The sequence below is a fragment of the Monopterus albus genome, unplaced genomic scaffold (genome assembly GCF_001952655.1).
Source record: "Monopterus albus unplaced genomic scaffold, M_albus_1.0 scaffold60.1, whole genome shotgun sequence".
NCBI classification, from domain to species: domain Eukaryota; kingdom Metazoa; phylum Chordata; class Actinopteri; order Synbranchiformes; family Synbranchidae; genus Monopterus; species Monopterus albus.
In genome coordinates this window covers 2802480-2818552 of record NW_018127940.1, presented here as the reverse complement: position 1 = coordinate 2818552, position 16073 = coordinate 2802480, and the positions used below count along the sequence as shown (strand labels likewise).

General features: G+C 43.9%; 1 protein-coding gene across 1 annotated transcript in view; it reads right to left on the bottom strand.

Annotated features, from left to right (window-relative positions):
* The window catches only part of dlg5a (discs, large homolog 5a (Drosophila)), a 34204-nt gene extending 18131 nt beyond the window's left edge, over positions 1–16073 (bottom strand). The window contains exons 1-14 of the mRNA XM_020603192.1: positions 15308–16073; positions 6809–6877; positions 6226–6400; positions 5508–5651; positions 4476–4659; positions 3391–3650; positions 2843–3155; positions 2393–2623; positions 1923–2107; positions 1671–1796; positions 761–893; positions 475–602; positions 210–385; positions 19–122 (exon numbers count right to left, since the gene is read on the bottom strand). Coding sequence (XP_020458848.1) covers positions 19–122; positions 210–385; positions 475–602; positions 761–893; positions 1671–1796; positions 1923–2107; positions 2393–2623; positions 2843–3155; positions 3391–3650; positions 4476–4659; positions 5508–5651; positions 6226–6400; positions 6809–6877; positions 15308–15611 — 2532 coding nt within the window. The 5' untranslated portion in view covers positions 15612–16073. The remainder of the gene's footprint in view (positions 1–18; positions 123–209; positions 386–474; positions 603–760; positions 894–1670; positions 1797–1922; positions 2108–2392; positions 2624–2842; positions 3156–3390; positions 3651–4475; positions 4660–5507; positions 5652–6225; positions 6401–6808; positions 6878–15307) is intronic.

Here is a 16073-nt window from a genome sequence, read left to right as displayed (position 1 = left end):
AAGCTGGCAATGACTCACAGCAATCAGTCTGTCTCCAACTGTGAGAGAACCTTCCCTGGCTGCAGGACTGCCCTGGACAATGGCAGTGACAAACATCCCACTCTCCAGACCGATACCACTGTCTGAGGTAGAGAAAAGAAACTGGATAATTAACAAAGAAACAGGAGATAACAACAAAGCATGAAAAGTCAAAAGGCCTAGTAATGTACCTTTGTGTCCCACGAGGTTAATGTGAACAGGAGTGACAAGCCTTCCTCCCAGAGACTTCCTTCTTCGTACCACCATGTTGATCAATCCTCCACCATTAAGGACAGCCTTCACCACCTGCTTCCTGTCCTTGTTGGTCAGGTCAATGTCATTAATCTTTAACAACCAATCGTTCACTCTGGAAACACAAGAAAAAGGATCATGAGGCATTTAATAAACTGTTCATCCAGAAAAGGACACAGGTTAGCTTCTTGAGCCCGACCATACCTTAACCTTCCATCTGCGATACTTCCTTTATCCACCCTTGTGACAAATATTCCACAATCTCCTGGTAAATACGGGTCATTTACCCCCTCAGCAATATCAAACCCAAGAGCCTTCAAATCCATATCATCCTGTCAAGATAATAATATAAATGCTAGTCAATGAATTCATTTTGACAAACCTATTTTAATATCATCAGGTTTTAGCTGGCACTGAGCTCTGCTGGCTCTCAAGAGACTGGTATGTCACCAAATCACTCTCAGTAATAATAACTGGGTACTGCTCTTACCCTGTCTTTCTCAAACTCTACCACCTCTGTTTCCCACTCCAGGGAGTCAGTGTCGATGGCTGAGTCGTGAGAGCTGTGGGCCATTAGGTGACAGAATCGGGCCTCCTTCTCCAGCTGGCTCTCCATCTTCTCCCTTAACAAAGGAAGACATTGCACACACAGTCAAAAGGTCACTTGGGGATGGATGGCCAGAGACAAGAAAAGAATCACACACAACAAGTCTGGGTTTGCATTTCATTGATAAACAACATAACAATGCAGAAATTTCAAAAGTAATGTTTGACCTTCTTTTTATGTAGAATTGGGCTCAAATTTCTTGTATGTTTTCAAAATATTGCTTATGTCCTTGCTTACGCTAACACACACCTTCTATTTTGTGATACAGGATATCAAGTTTATATCTACTCACAGAATGCACACAATGCCCGACTGTCAGTAAGATATATGGTGTCCCACTGAGGCATGTCTTGAGAGTAGCTGTGACATTAAAACCCAAATCTTCCATTGTTCTTTACCAAGGACAGAGGAAGAAAGTCTCAAAGTCACAACATACTACAGACCCCATACAGTGCTTTGACTCAAAATGGTGGTTGTATACACTTTACCCACCAGAGGGTGCTGTAACATACAATATACTGTAGATTCATTCATATGCAGAGAGGTAGAGACGGTGAAAAACAATGATGCTTTTTGGGATTATGCTTTTAGTCTGGGCATCTGAAAATGGCACCAGCCAAACAATTTAGCTCAACAATGTCTCCAGTGGCAGAATATCACAGTTTATACCCTGCCACACACCGAGTACAACATCTTAGCTTATAGAGACAAAGGCAATATGACAAAGCAGAGATAATGTCTTTCCTATAATTTTCATCATAACTTATGTTTCAGAACCATAGTAAAGACTCACTTGAGCTCTTTGAGCTCTCGCAATGCATCATTCTTCTGTTTCCTCATATCATCCAGATTACGGAGGGCGTCAGCCAGATCACTCACTGCCCGGTCCCTTTCACGCCGTAAGTTATCACACAGAGTCCTGTGGAAGGAGAGCAGACAGGTGGGGACATACAGTGTATCAGCCAGTGATTCTCCGAGATCTATGACACTATATGTGCCCTCCAGCTCTGTCAGGAGTGTTTACCAGAACAAGTCACAGACTGACCTTATGCTCTCTCTCTCCGCCACTATTTTATCCCTTTCTTGGAAGGCCCAGTCCCGTCGACACTTGGCCACCTCAGCCTCCTGTGTGGCTTCCTTCAGTTCCTGGGACATGGCCTCATACTGTTTCCTCAGCATATCAATCTCCTTATTGGCCCGTTCTATGTCTAGGGTGGCCGAATCTTGTTTCTGAGAACATTGAGTATACAGTGAATGAAATATTCAAAGCAGCAGATCGTGAGACTTTCCAGGTGTATGACTTTCAAACAAGACAAACCTCCTTTAAGGTTCAAGTATGTTATCTGCAAGTTGTCATGTTTAGACCGGAGGTATAACCTAGATCATCTGAACGGTCAGTTCACTGACATAATGTAATCCACCAGCTGACAGCTTCTTGGATGCACTTTGTTTATCATGTGTCTCACATTTGACTTCATACCATCATCATACCACCAAGTGCAGTGTGTTTGTTACCTGTCTGGCCTGATAGTACTCTCGGAGCAGCTGATCCCTTTGAATAATGGCCTCCGTCCTCTCCTTGCGGGCCACATCCCTCTCCTCCCGGACAGTCTCAATGTCCTTGCAGGCTTGGCTCAGTTCCTTCTGGGCCTCAGCCTTGTCCTTCACCTCATGGCAGTACTTCTCCAGCAGCTCATTCCTCTCACAGATGGCCCTGTCGCGGTCCACCAGTGACGAGTTCAACTCCTGTCGCAGAAAAAAGGGGGCAAAATTGAATGAGGGCATCACAACACTGAGTCAGCACTGTGATTTATTTGAGGGCCGATGAAGAGTGAGCCGATACTTGATATAAATCTCTTTATTCTCTAATCAGAAATCTCTTGCAAACAAAGGGGCCAGACTAGCAGCTATACCAGATATATAAACTAAGGTTGTGCGCATTCAATGCTGTCTTAAGCCTGATACCTGTCTGAGTGCCTCCAACTCTTCACTGGCTACCACTCTCTCTGAAGAGGTGTTTTTCAGTCGGGCCTCGGCTGCCTCTAGTTCTGTCTGCAACTTGTCCACCTCCTTGATCACCTGGTCCCTCTCACTCATGATGAGGCGATACTCATTGAACACAGAGTCTCTCTCCTCCTTGTACTTCTCGCAGTCCTTGGCAGCCTTCAGCTGCAAGTTCTTGTAGCGTGTCACCTCCGACTGCAGGCGCTCCATCTCTCTCTGTAGCTCCTTGTTCTGGGCCGAGGACTTGTTCAGTTCCTGTTGCACTGAATCAAACCTGGGAGAGCGAAGGACAACAGTGAGGTTTAAAGTGCTTCCTTTATATAGAGTAGTTGTAAAAAAAAGAAAATTGTGCTGTCTGTGTGTGTGTGTGTGTGTGTGTGTGTGTGTGTGTGTGTGTGTGTGTGTGTGTGTGTGTGTGTGTGTGTGTGTGTGTGTGTGTGTGTGTGTGTGTGTGTGTGCGTGCGTGCATGCGTGCGTGCGTGCGTGCGTGCAGGTGATGGTGCTTTCACCTCCTCAACGAGGTGGAGTACTGCTGCTGGTACTGCATGGCTGAGTCACGCTGTTTGAGAAGTGCATCCATCTGCTTCTGCAGTCGCCGGTTCTCCTCCTCAGCCTGCTCCAGGCGACTAAGGTCTGTGTTATGGTTAGCCACCTTCTCACTGTAGCGTTTGCTCAGGGCATCGTATTCCTTCTTTACACCCTCCAGCTTGTCCATGGCTGTGTCATACAGTTTGTTTATTACCTCTGATGAGCCTTTCTCTCTCATTACCTGGTCAGGACAACGAAAGTCATATGACACATCATTACCCATCTAGTAGTAGTGCTCAAGATGTTGTTGGCATCAGATGAAATTGAACTAAGCCTGTATTTGTTGTGCCCTACTTTAGCAGCAGATGGCATCAATGTGTAGGCAGGATTCTATTTTTATAGTGCAAGCAAATCCAGTGCCAGCATAAACAATGGCTTTTATAAGCACAACTGCATTTAGGCACATAGTAAAATCAAATGCCTGGCCTAAGAAATATGTATTGTTTTACATGTCCAGTGTGTCCTTCATAATGCATTACGCATTCTCTATAGTCTTCCTGATTTCTGGGAGAGCTACTGTGACCTGACGGCTGTACTGACCTCATCTACACAGCATACCCTGCAGATACACTGATCTTGTAGCTACGTGGGTCAGTGTGCCCTTTGCCAAAGTCAGAGCCTTTCTCTTCTGCAGCTGCCCTTTTCAGAAACGCTCTGTATGCATTTCCTTCTGCTTGGCTACCTTGTGCTCATAACCACTGCAGTGTTCCCATGGGTGCTATGTGAGACAGTACTGCGCAGTAGTCTAATACAGGGCACAGCATCCTTGCGCTGCTTAGTTTAGAGGTACCAAGTACCCTGAAGACAATGGCCAATACTGCATGATGTCATAAAACATAGAGATGATGTCTCTTAAAATGTGTGATGCTGTAGGAATGGAAGTATTTGTATATTGGCTCTAGCATCTAGACCATATCAGTAAATCTCTGATGGCAGTTCCTGCCCTTGAAACATCTGGGCAGCTACAGCAGACACATGCATGGATGCATGCGTGAGTGGATTGTACCTGCTGTTGCTGCAGCCGGAGATCTGCCAATTCTTTCTGGTCTTGACTGTGCAGTCGTTTGAGCTCCTCACAGTTCTGTTTTAGAAGATTGTGCTCTCGGACAAGCTGGGTGTTGTCCCTCCTTAGTGTCTCCATCTCCTCTTTCAACTGTGTCTGTTCGCCCAAGACCCGGCTGTGCAACATACTGGAAAGAGGAGACATGCAGACATGCAGGAGGATTAAACACATGCACACACACAGGGAGATACGTTGTGCATGTTAATATACATAACAGAAAGCACGTTTAGATGATGTTACGTAAACAGAGACATAAAATCCAAAAGACCAATTTTATATGCCCAGATTTATACTTTTTTAAACCAACCTTTATACATGTATATACATCTTTAGCCAATGTACTTTTGTTTGCCCTTTGAGCAATTCTCATCCCAGAAAGCATAGAGTGGATCTATACTCAATCTTTATAGTCTATGTTTACCTGATTAGTAAGTGCAATCAGCTTAGTTCTGCTTCTGTCGCAGTAGAAAGTATTCCACACTTGCTACATTCAAACAGCTAATACACCATATGGACAGCCTCTATGCTTCAGACATTTTGTCTCAGCTTATGAGCTGTTGGGCTGAATGATTCAATCACATAAATGCCTCAATTTGCAAGCTTTTAAAACAACTCATAGTTCCTCTGAATATAAAAGCCAGCTGTAGCTCCAAGGGATGTTCTTTCAATTATATTAGTTGCAGCACTATGCCAGTATTTGTTACAATTCCAGTAAAACAAGGTAATAAAAGTATTTAAATGCTGAAAAGCAGCAGGTAGCAGGTGACAATGTCCATCCTACACTTGCATTTTCAACACTTCCAGTCCAGAGACACATTCGCCAGTACTTTCATAAGGAAACTACATGCACTGCATTTAGACTATGTAAAACAACTGTACTACTACACAATAACACTGAATGGCTGTAAAGAGTCCTTCATTGGCACCTAAATCAATAAAATGTGTACCATGATGCACTGCAGGACAAATACTTACTGGTAGAAGTCTGCTTCCTTTACAGCCTCTTCACACCTCTTGAGTGTTTTGGTGTGCTGGTTCTGGAGAGACTGCAGATCTGCCATGGCCCTCATGCACTGACTTTTCAGACGCTCATAGTCATGACTGGCTTTGGAATTGGGCCTTAAGGAGAAAAGCAGCAAGAAATCAACACTCTACCCAGCAGCCTTGTCCAATGATGCAGTCAAACACAGATAGGTGGATATAAAGACAGAGTTGGCCTTAACCTTGTATGAGAATTAATAAGATAGGAATGAAATGTTGGACTAAATGTAAACAACATTCAAAAAATGTCTAAGCAAAGCAGCTTTTGTATCATCTTCACAAGAAACATGTGGTAACTAGAGCACACTGAAATGAATTAACCAATTAGTGTGACTATCCTCTCTCTGCAAAATCAAATAAGTATTAGACCCACTAGAGAATTAATACATGAAAACATTGCAATCAGAACTGAGGACTCTGACAACACAGCAACTTTAAGATCAACAGAAAGAAAAGAGCACATATTATTAGTCAACTTAAACTTTGCTGCTCAGAGAGCAATAAATCTCAGGCCTGAGCCAGGACTTGGATCTGATGTATTTCCTTTAGGCAAAAACAGGCATCTATCATCACAGCGGACAATTTCACAGACAACAGCCAAATAAGTGTTATCAGAAGGATAACAATTTGGCAGGCAGGCCAGGATTTGCACCTGCAGTCATCGAAAGTGGTCCCAGGTGACGCCAACGCCAGACGCTTGCGGAGCTCATCCCTCTCCCTGGTCACCTGCCGGAGCTGGAACAGGATGGCGTCCAGGTTGTCACCAGATGGCCGGTTGTCATTGACGGCTGGTGGTGGGGAGGATGCTTCGCCATTCACAGGTGAACCTGCAGCATTGAGCAGATAACCAGAGGCTAGGACTACTGATCAGCGCACAGTGGAAAAGTTTCTTATTGCAATCCACATCATCATTCAGAAGCTATACAATATGCATAAGACCAAATGCTTTTAGATTAGCCTTCTTGACTTTAATGACAAAAATAAAATCTGAACCGTATAACACACCCAAAGAGAGACAGCATTAGCATTAAGATGCAAAAGATGTAAGACTGGGTTGGCAACTGACAATCAGGAATTACACTAATAACAGACAATAGTAAACAGCACCCCACAGCTCTGCATGCAGCCATGCTGATTGGACAGCACTGTGATGGTCTGTTTGGAGACAGTATAGAACCAGTCTGATCTGGCACAACACACACAGCCTAACAGGTATCTTTGGTAATTATACATACCAACACTACTGAGGGAGCTGCTGCTTTCTGAGTCAGAAGGCATGGTGGACAGAACGCTGTATGTGGAACCTGCCAAGAGAAGAGACTTTTAGAGACATTCAGACTTAAAGCACTGATTAACCATTTACACACAAACCTGAATTAAATGCCTATACAATGCAGAAAGAAATCAATATTATGCATCTTCATATTCTCCACATTCTCGTATGATAAATATGGAAAAATACTTGCTTCTCTATCATCATTAAACCTCCTGTCCCTCACAGTGCACTCTGCATGGCTTTGATGCAGAGTCCCTATATGCCTCTGCTACACAGAATGTCACAGCTGATATGGGATTTTCTCTTTTTATGTCAAGAACACAAAGTGAAATAAGGAGAGAAAATGATTGTCTGAATAGATGTACACACCGTTAAGATGGGGGATATTTCACTCAAAAATCCATAGGAGAGACTATGCAGATTCCAATTATACTGCAAAGCCCCTGCTCCAAAGTGCAACATAAATATGGCTGACAGCACAGACAGAATTAGTTTTAATTAGCAGAATTTTGTAACTGCACAACAATATCCTCTACTGTACACCTTTTTTTAAACCATCTGATGAAAATAATTAAACTCATTTTTATGCACATAATACCAAAATTTGGTGTGTCATGTCAGCTCCAAATAAATTCCAGGAGGTCCTGTGTACACTGAAAAACAATATGAGCTTGCATAAACACACAGCGAGGCACAGATAATAATAATCGAATGTGATAAATGCACACCAAACACACAAGGTTGAAGAGAGCAGGGGAAGCTGGCTTTGTCGGCAGCAGGCAATAGATTAACGCCAACTGTTCTAGAGCTCCATCTCCGTCTTACCTCCCCACTGGGTTTAGCTACTGCTCTGGCTCCAGCCCTCAGTGTGTGACAAGGCCAAGCCTAATTAACTATGAGCCCTGTGTGACTGAGCCACTCCATCTTAAGGCCCCACAGACAGAGGAGAGGAGAGGGAGGCAGGAGGGGACACAAGAGGAAGGCATGGAGCAGAGGAGGGCTGATGAAAGGAGATACCCTAACTAAGCCGCAAAAGAGATAAGGAGGGAGGGTGTTTGAGATTCAAAGACGGAGAGAAGAAAGAGGAGAGACTGTGAAAAAGCAAGAGAGGCGGGAAAGCGGAGAAGGGTAGAAAGGCTTTTAATCTCTTCTGACGTTCCCTGATGCTCGACACTTTTACTCCACAAAGCGCTCCGAGCACGCGGCTTTGATTTCATATTGTTCCATCAGACATGATGAGAACCAATCTGGGGCGTTAGTTCTCTACAATCAACATGGCTAATGCAAAAGGCTCCCGCTCATTTCCATGACTGCATTCAAAAACAACTGACTTCTCGAACACAGTATCAGACTGAAGAGGTTTCATAGTAAAAGACATGAGCTGTGAGCAGCATTATGCCAGCTCGGATGAAGGATAAATCTTTTTAAAATACTGTACAGAGTCAGTACAGCTCCGTGCCAGGAAAAGCTCCAAAATGTAGCTTCTCCAATGTTTTGTGATTTGGAAACCAAAACACTTAGATAAATTAAAATCTCAGTAATCTCTGTCACTAAGGACACTCACCAATCATCAGAGAGCAATAACTCCAAGAGAGGACAATCTGATTTGGCCACAAGGACAAATATGCACACAGGATTTCCCATATCAGTGTCATGGGCTGATTAGTTCGACCGTAACCATACCAATGAATGCAGTATAGATTGCTCATCAGTCAGGCCAACTATTTGGTGGTTGATGGGTCAGCGGTATTAGCCTTTTCCAAGAGGTTTTTAATCATTAACTGTAAATTAACAGCAGCCAGGGTCAGTGAGGCCGATCATTTGTAAACACGTACACTGTGCATCAATAAAACAGGCGTCTATTAGGGCAGCATAGATCTGAGGATCTGCACGAGAGAATCCACCTGTCTCTGCCAAAGCTTGGCAGACAGGACAGAGCAGACCTGAGAAATCATACCCAACATTCACATTCAAATTCTAACACATCATGACAGATGTCATCATCACGAGCCATTATATGGTAATAAGAAGAGAACATGTACTGACATCCATCAGGAGATGCACTTTAAGGTGACAAATATTCAAGTGTAGGACCTGAGGCAACATCAACAAAGGCCTGCTGCTGTGATCTAAATAGGTCAGGGGGGTACTGCTCTACCTAAAGGCTTCCACTTTCCTGACTCCTCTTCTGTCCACTCTGCTTTCCCTCCCAACTAAGCAGCATGCTCAGCCACCAACAGTTGCTTCAGACAAACAGATTATGTTCTCTAGCATAAAGAGCAGGATGACACATGTTGCCATGGTGAAGCTGGATGAGAGGAATAGTAAATTCTGCAACGTGGCAAAAAACACAAGCCTAAGAGTCGGGAGGCTGATGGAAGAGAGCCTTATCAAAGAAAGATGGAAAGTCTGGTTTCCACTGTCGAGTGAGACTAAATTATACATCATTTACAGAAAATGTATCTCCCAAAACATAAAGCATAAAGTTAGGACTCTCGTTGTGGCTGGACTCTGCTGCTTCAAACTCCTTTTATGAAAACACATTGACAAGCCTTGAAACTATGGATTCGAAGTAGCCGAGGTGTTCGTTCTGTTCCCAAGAGAAACACAGACTAAATTTTCAGGGCCGCTTCGTAAAAGAGCAGTATTAGCGTTCCAAAAATAATACCATGTGCTACTGTTTATTAGCCGCTGTCAGCTCTCCTTACTGTCAGTGAGCACCATACCAAGAGGCAAAGAGCGACCAAATAATATTTGTGGTCATTCTCCTTTTGTGTCCTCAGCGTCACAACCATTAAACTGCAGGAGCGCAAATAATAGCAACACTAATAACATGGTTGAAAACAACTACCCACTCATTTTACAGTGTATTTAAGTGAGGCTGAAGGATGCGTCAGCATTAAGCCAGAGAGCAGAAAGCATCTCTTTTACTCTGGCGGCCCAGACCTCTAAATCCTGGCTGTGACTCTTCACATTGTACGGAGGGTGTAGTTTGAATTAGTGATTTACTGATTCAAATGACTGTCTTGATATCAGTTCCTATTCTAAAACTCAAGACAGTCACAGAATCATGGTACCAATCCAACATCAGGTCTTTTTTCCCCTTTTCAAGCTCAAATCTGTTTATGCCATTGTGTGTAACTGTGTAAGGTGCATCACATCTTAACCATGGAGGCACAAACATTGTTTTAAGGCTTTACATATGTATAACAGTGAACAAAAGACTGTAAGATTTAAAGTCTGTCTCACACACCTATATCCTATGGTGCATCTAATAACAGAATCTGTTTAAAGTTGAACTCATGGTTACTGCATCTGCAAATCCGTTAAGAAATATGACAAACTCCACTGTCCAAATCCCTCCCTGTATTCTGGGGCTTCCAGTAAACCGTGTAGTGGGCCTAACTTCTGTGGAACCAATGACACAACAGGCCAAGAGTCTGGGCAAAGAGCCAGTGAAGCCTTGCTGCTGGGGTAATGGATTAATCAACTGACTTAGAGAGTCTACACTAAGCATAAACATGAAGACATCTAACATATGACGACTCCGTGAGGCAGGATTATTCCACTGCACGCACACTGTCTGACTCACAGCTCCGGCCCATGGTCAAACCCACCCACCTTTCTCACTCATAGCTCCACATCTGCCCTGTGGCATGTCTCAAAATAAGATCTGTTATAGTGGTAACTGAAATACAAGACCATCTTCCTTGCTTGCGGCCTTATACGTCTACGTAAACACTCTGGGACATAAAGTGAACAAACAAGAAACTTGTGTAGAAGACCCAGAAGGACCGGTCAGAAGCGCCAAAGTCCAAAAAAAAAAATGCAATCCAGTCCAATCTATTATCAGCAAGTCATAATAGCTTTCCTCTGCAAAGAGGCTCATCTCAGCATATATGAGAGATCATTTTTTAATTGCCTGTTAAAAGGGTTGGGACAAAAACAAAAAGGTAAAAGATGTCTGGCCCATGTCCTACAAATGCTCTGCTACACAGATAGTACAAATCTACATCAAAAGCCTGGCTGTGCAGAACAAACCCACTAGTGGTATTTGGGCAATTTCTGTGACATTCCTTTCATGTTTAATCATAGGGGGGGGGGCCATGTTGATCCTGAAAGCATTTTCATACTGTGTTGAGATACTTCAGTGATTAAACTGAACTATAATTTTTTAAAAGGTCATCAAGAGAAAGCAATCAAGGACATATAATCATTAGTCAGACCTAGCACTGCAGGTGTGTTTTATATTGCATACAGCAGTTATGAGCAACAAAAAAAAAATTCTTATCAGGGGTTTAGCTTCCACTCATGCCATTGATTGCAGCACTTCAAGGCATTTTAGTCAAAAAAAAAACAAAAAAAAAAACAGGTTGCCTCTGAAGGTTCATAGCCTGTAAATCCACAATAGTTCACTAGAATCTGCTGTGACCTTTGCTGCCTGTCATCCCCTTGTGGAGGTACCAAATGACAACTAGTCATCACCATCACTATCATTCACTGGTGATGATTAAAGATAAAACTTGACCTGGGGTCACATGTCAGAGGCTGGTGGGACAGTGACTGCGGGTGCAGGCAGGATAGATAACAAGAAAGAGAGACAGAACAAGCTAGGACACCATGACAGGAAGGGAGGAGAGGAGAGATATAAAGAAATTACAATAGAACAAAGAATACTACACGCCAAACACATAAAGAGCCTGGAAGAGATAGGGGGTTGTTAGATGAGGAAAGCTGATTATTTCCATGACTTCATAGTACTGGTAAACATGTACATGCTGGTGTTTTCTCTACCTACTGTAAGGAAAGTCACTTTTGGCTTTTCCAGTTTAGGGGTCGCCACAGCGAATGTCACACTGACGACTCACATGTTAACATTTGGCATGTGTTTTACGCTGGATGCCCTTCCTGATGCAACCCTGACTCAAACCCGTGCCGCAGCGGCAAGAGCGCTGCGCCTTAACCACTAGCCTACTCTATCTACTGTATGTGGGGTAATTAGAAAATGAAGGAACGTGGGTAAAATGGTAATTAAGTCCTGTTTCACAGTGCAGCTTTCTGGCTGCTGTTCGCACATTCAGAGTGTAGATAAACCAGCCATCAGATATAAATGCTAAAGTGAAACAAATCTACAAATTTTACACTAAAAAGACAACAGCACACTACTGGCTTACATAAACCACAGCACAGACACAGTTTGTCCCCTTTCAACCACGGCCCACATTGCTGCTTTTACAGAGATGCAGCAATGCAATAAAACTTCCCCAAATATCCACTCAAATGTCACTGATCACACCTAAGCGGAGCCAGTGGTTAACAGCAAGTGAATTGATGGCTTCCTTTATGCAACAAGAAGGGAATGAAGTCAGAGTGAGGTACAAAGAGCAATGAGGGGAGAGACAGTGACGAGGCAAGTGACAAGTGTGCATCGCTGAGTGACAGAGAGAGGAAGAAAGTGAGCCCAACTCCAGCTCATGGGACATACTTAAGAGCAGTGGTTGTGACGGGAGTGTCAGGGTCATAACTCATTCTGTTGTCCACTGCGGTTTACGTAGAAGGACACAAACTGGTTGAGAGCACCCCCCCTGCCCAAACAACATACACAGTGGCCTATGTGCTAGGCTGCTGTAGACAGAGCAAGCTGCTGAATGAGCACTTTGGGCCTGCTTAACTTCTCAACAAAAGGCCTGTTGTCTTTCTCTCTCTTGCTCCCTCTTTCTATCAGCCTCTTCTGTCTCCGTGGTGTGATCCTCTGTTTAAGTGTTTGGAGAAACAAAACCACTGAGTGGGGGGAAGGCAATATAATGAGCCAAGGAAAACAGAAAGAACGTTAAAAGGGGATAGGCGGCGAGTCCAAGAAAAATAACGCAATAAAGCACAAGAACAAGAAACCAAAACCATGAGAAAACGAAGGCAAACAAACAGCAGAAGAACATGATCACGAATGTTGCATCCTGACAGAAAGAAATGTTGTCGCCCTCCTATCCAAGTGTGTTAGACGAACAACCACACACACGCACTCCTATGGACAATTTAGAGACACCAATCAACCTAAGCTGCATGTCTTTGGACTGTGGGAGGAAGCCGGAGTACCCGGAGAGAACCCACGCAAGCACGGGGAGAACATGCAAACTCCACACAGAAACGTCCCAGATGCGGCCCGAACCCGGAACCTTCTCGCTGTGAGGCAACGGCGCTAACCACTGTGCCACCGTGCTGCCCACCCCCACTGCCACTTGGATTTAAGAAATGAATTCAATTTGATTTCAGAACACAGAAATGTGCCCTGCAACATAACAGGGCCAATATTCTGAGTGAATCTTCTACCCTGCAGGCTGAGAGTTAGAGAATTCATTACAAAAGAGTGAGCTGCAGTCCGTTCACAAACTGACACACAAAACAGGCTAAATAATGACTGATTTGTTTTATTGTTCTCTATAGCAAAGGTGTTGGATTTTGCCTGAAAAGACACTAATTACATACAGAATCCAAGCTTTAAACAACAGAGCGTTGGTGTGTGGATCTATATTCTTTCCCTTTGGGGTGAGAACGTTTCTTCGGAGTTTGGATGATTTTATATGTGTGCGTGTACAAAGGCTCAGCTGGCATAAGAGGCACATCTGACAACAAGAGCAGGCAGGCAGCATGAGCGTTGAGAGCAGGTTGCTATCAGCAAGGCTCATCACACACACTCATATTCCCTCCCTTCAATGCCATGTGCTGTTTTGAACAGCCTGTTTGCCTTAAGGTAGTCGCTGAGCAGCTTGTCTTTGGTCTCTAACAAGTATGGTTAAGATGTGGTAACTGCATTAGCCAAATCACTAAACAAAAGATAGTAAAAAGCACATTAAAACAAACACAACACTTGAGCTAAAACAGAAGATGCCAAGAGCGTGGCAGCTAATACAGAGGAAGTGTAGAGGCATGATAAAGCATGTCTCGCAGAGAGTTAACACCAGAGAGAGGAGAGCAGGGCCTAATCCTCTGTTGAATAACCACGCACTGACTACCCAGACTCACTGCTGCTGCTCACTCTCTCCTATAACAGGTCAGGTCAACGCTGACGCCCAGTGCCATGGTCTATAAAGTGTGTAAAGAAAAACCCAAATCCACACTGTTAAGTCCAGGAACTAAGAAGACTAATTTTGCAGCCACTCAGAATAAAAACTGTCTGTGTGTTTCAGAGTATTTCAGGATTAGTGTAGTTGTGCAGTGGCAACACTCAGTACAAGGAAGTAATAAAGCTTAAAGAAGCATTAGCGATCCAGTCAGCAGAGCAGCAAGACACCAGCTCAGCATTAAGTGCTAAGGTCTGCTTGCTGGTAGTAGACCGAAACACGCTACAACTCGGGCAGATGTAAACTATGGATCACATAGTGAATTTAAAAGGACACAGACATATTTGAAATAAAGCTTTAGCTATGTCAAAATGACTTGGCTTCACTTGATAGACTGCATGGTTGCTATGCATGTAAAATATGTCAAAGAGAAGCATTACTGTGCATCTTCTCCCCATGTTTGGATCTCAAGGATCATCCTGCATTCAAGCTCTCAGGGCATGACGCCTGTTGTGAATAAGCCACTAGCTTCAGCCATTCAGACAAAGCAAAACAGGCAAACCTAGACAAGGCTTTTATACTTGGTTGCCCTTTGCCTCTCTGACAACAACCAAAACCACTGAAGTAGAGGCAGTTGCTGTGAGGACAGAATGCAAATGACTAAAATTAATGCCCTGTCATTAAAATGAGGGATTAATGTACCACTGGAGGAAAAGCTGGTTAAATTTCTGTTATGGCTTTTTTTTTTACCAAATGTGAAGGTGGAGTGATCTACACCATGTTTGCAAGCATGCATGGGTATAGTCTGCACGCACAGAAACTCGTATACAGGTCAAAATGGACCGCCATGTGAACTGTTGTCATGGAAACGAGTCAGGCTACCTGGCAAATTGAAGTTTGTGGTGGATATCAGAGAACTGATCTTGGTTTTTGTCTTAATAATGCATAGGTATCTCAGACTACATTTGGTTAAAACCATCACACCATACCTGGCCATACCAACTCTACATGTGTTAGACATGTAGAGTTGGTATGGCCAGCTTGGTATGAATAACACAGCCTACATGTAGACAGGTAGGATGTGTTATCTGTGCAGTGACCAGGAGAGAGGCTTATTGTTTTGTACATCTAGCAGAGCATAATTCTGCACTTTGAGTTCTTATTACAAAGGAACACTGCTGCCTGCCCTTGCAACCTACATTTATTATCATTTTGTACAGTTTTGTGGCTATTAATAAATCAAGCTCCGAGTCTGGCTGCTGTGCATCTATCCACACAAGGTCTTCTTGCACCAGACCACCCAGATTGTACACAAGGCAAGGGCTATGCAGTGGCTTGTCTACTCATTTCTGGTTTCAACTGAAAGCTGATTTATAAGTGGTTAATGTCTAGTGTCTTACCGGTGGAGTGGTCCACAGGTCCTCCCCCGTTATTACTGAACAGAGCAGTGTACAGGTCAGGGTATGCCTTCTCCAGGGCCACACACAGGTCGAGGAAATGGTCGCTCTCCTTGCTCATCAGCATCTTCAGAAGGTGGTCTACTTTCTCCGCGCTGGACGAACAATTCTGGTCAAGTTCGAACCTATCGAGCTGACTCAAGGTACCAGAAACTATCAGCAGCTCAATCACTCGGTCCGCATCTGTTATGGACTCCAGTAAGTTCTGGTGGCACTGGTCTAGCAACTCTTTGTGCTTTGGCTCCATTGCTACCCGCTGTAGTTCCGTAGCTTCCCAGCTAACCCAGGCGGCCAAGTGGATGTAATACCCTTACTGATCAAAAGTACCAAGCGATTATCGAACTTAACTTATCGCGACTGGCAGAAGTTCGCCGGAGCCACCACGGCATTAGGTTGCACAAGAGATCAATTATTATAGCATATTGAAAAAGGCACAAGAAGCCATATTTGTTGCCCAAGGCTGTTGACTGCACTAAACAGCCATACATTTTTCCATCTTATTCGTCTGTGGCAGTTCGGGTCGTTTTTTGCTTCTCCGCAGAGTACGCTTTAACCGAACACATTTTCTTCTTCTTATGTACCGTTTAATGCGCTCTTTGACGACTGAGCTGCTGGAAAAAGTCGCGTAACTCCGCCGCTGCTCCCTAGTTACACTGTATCCTCCGCCATGTCTGAGCAACTCAGCAGCTGCTGCCCGCTGTCAATCAAC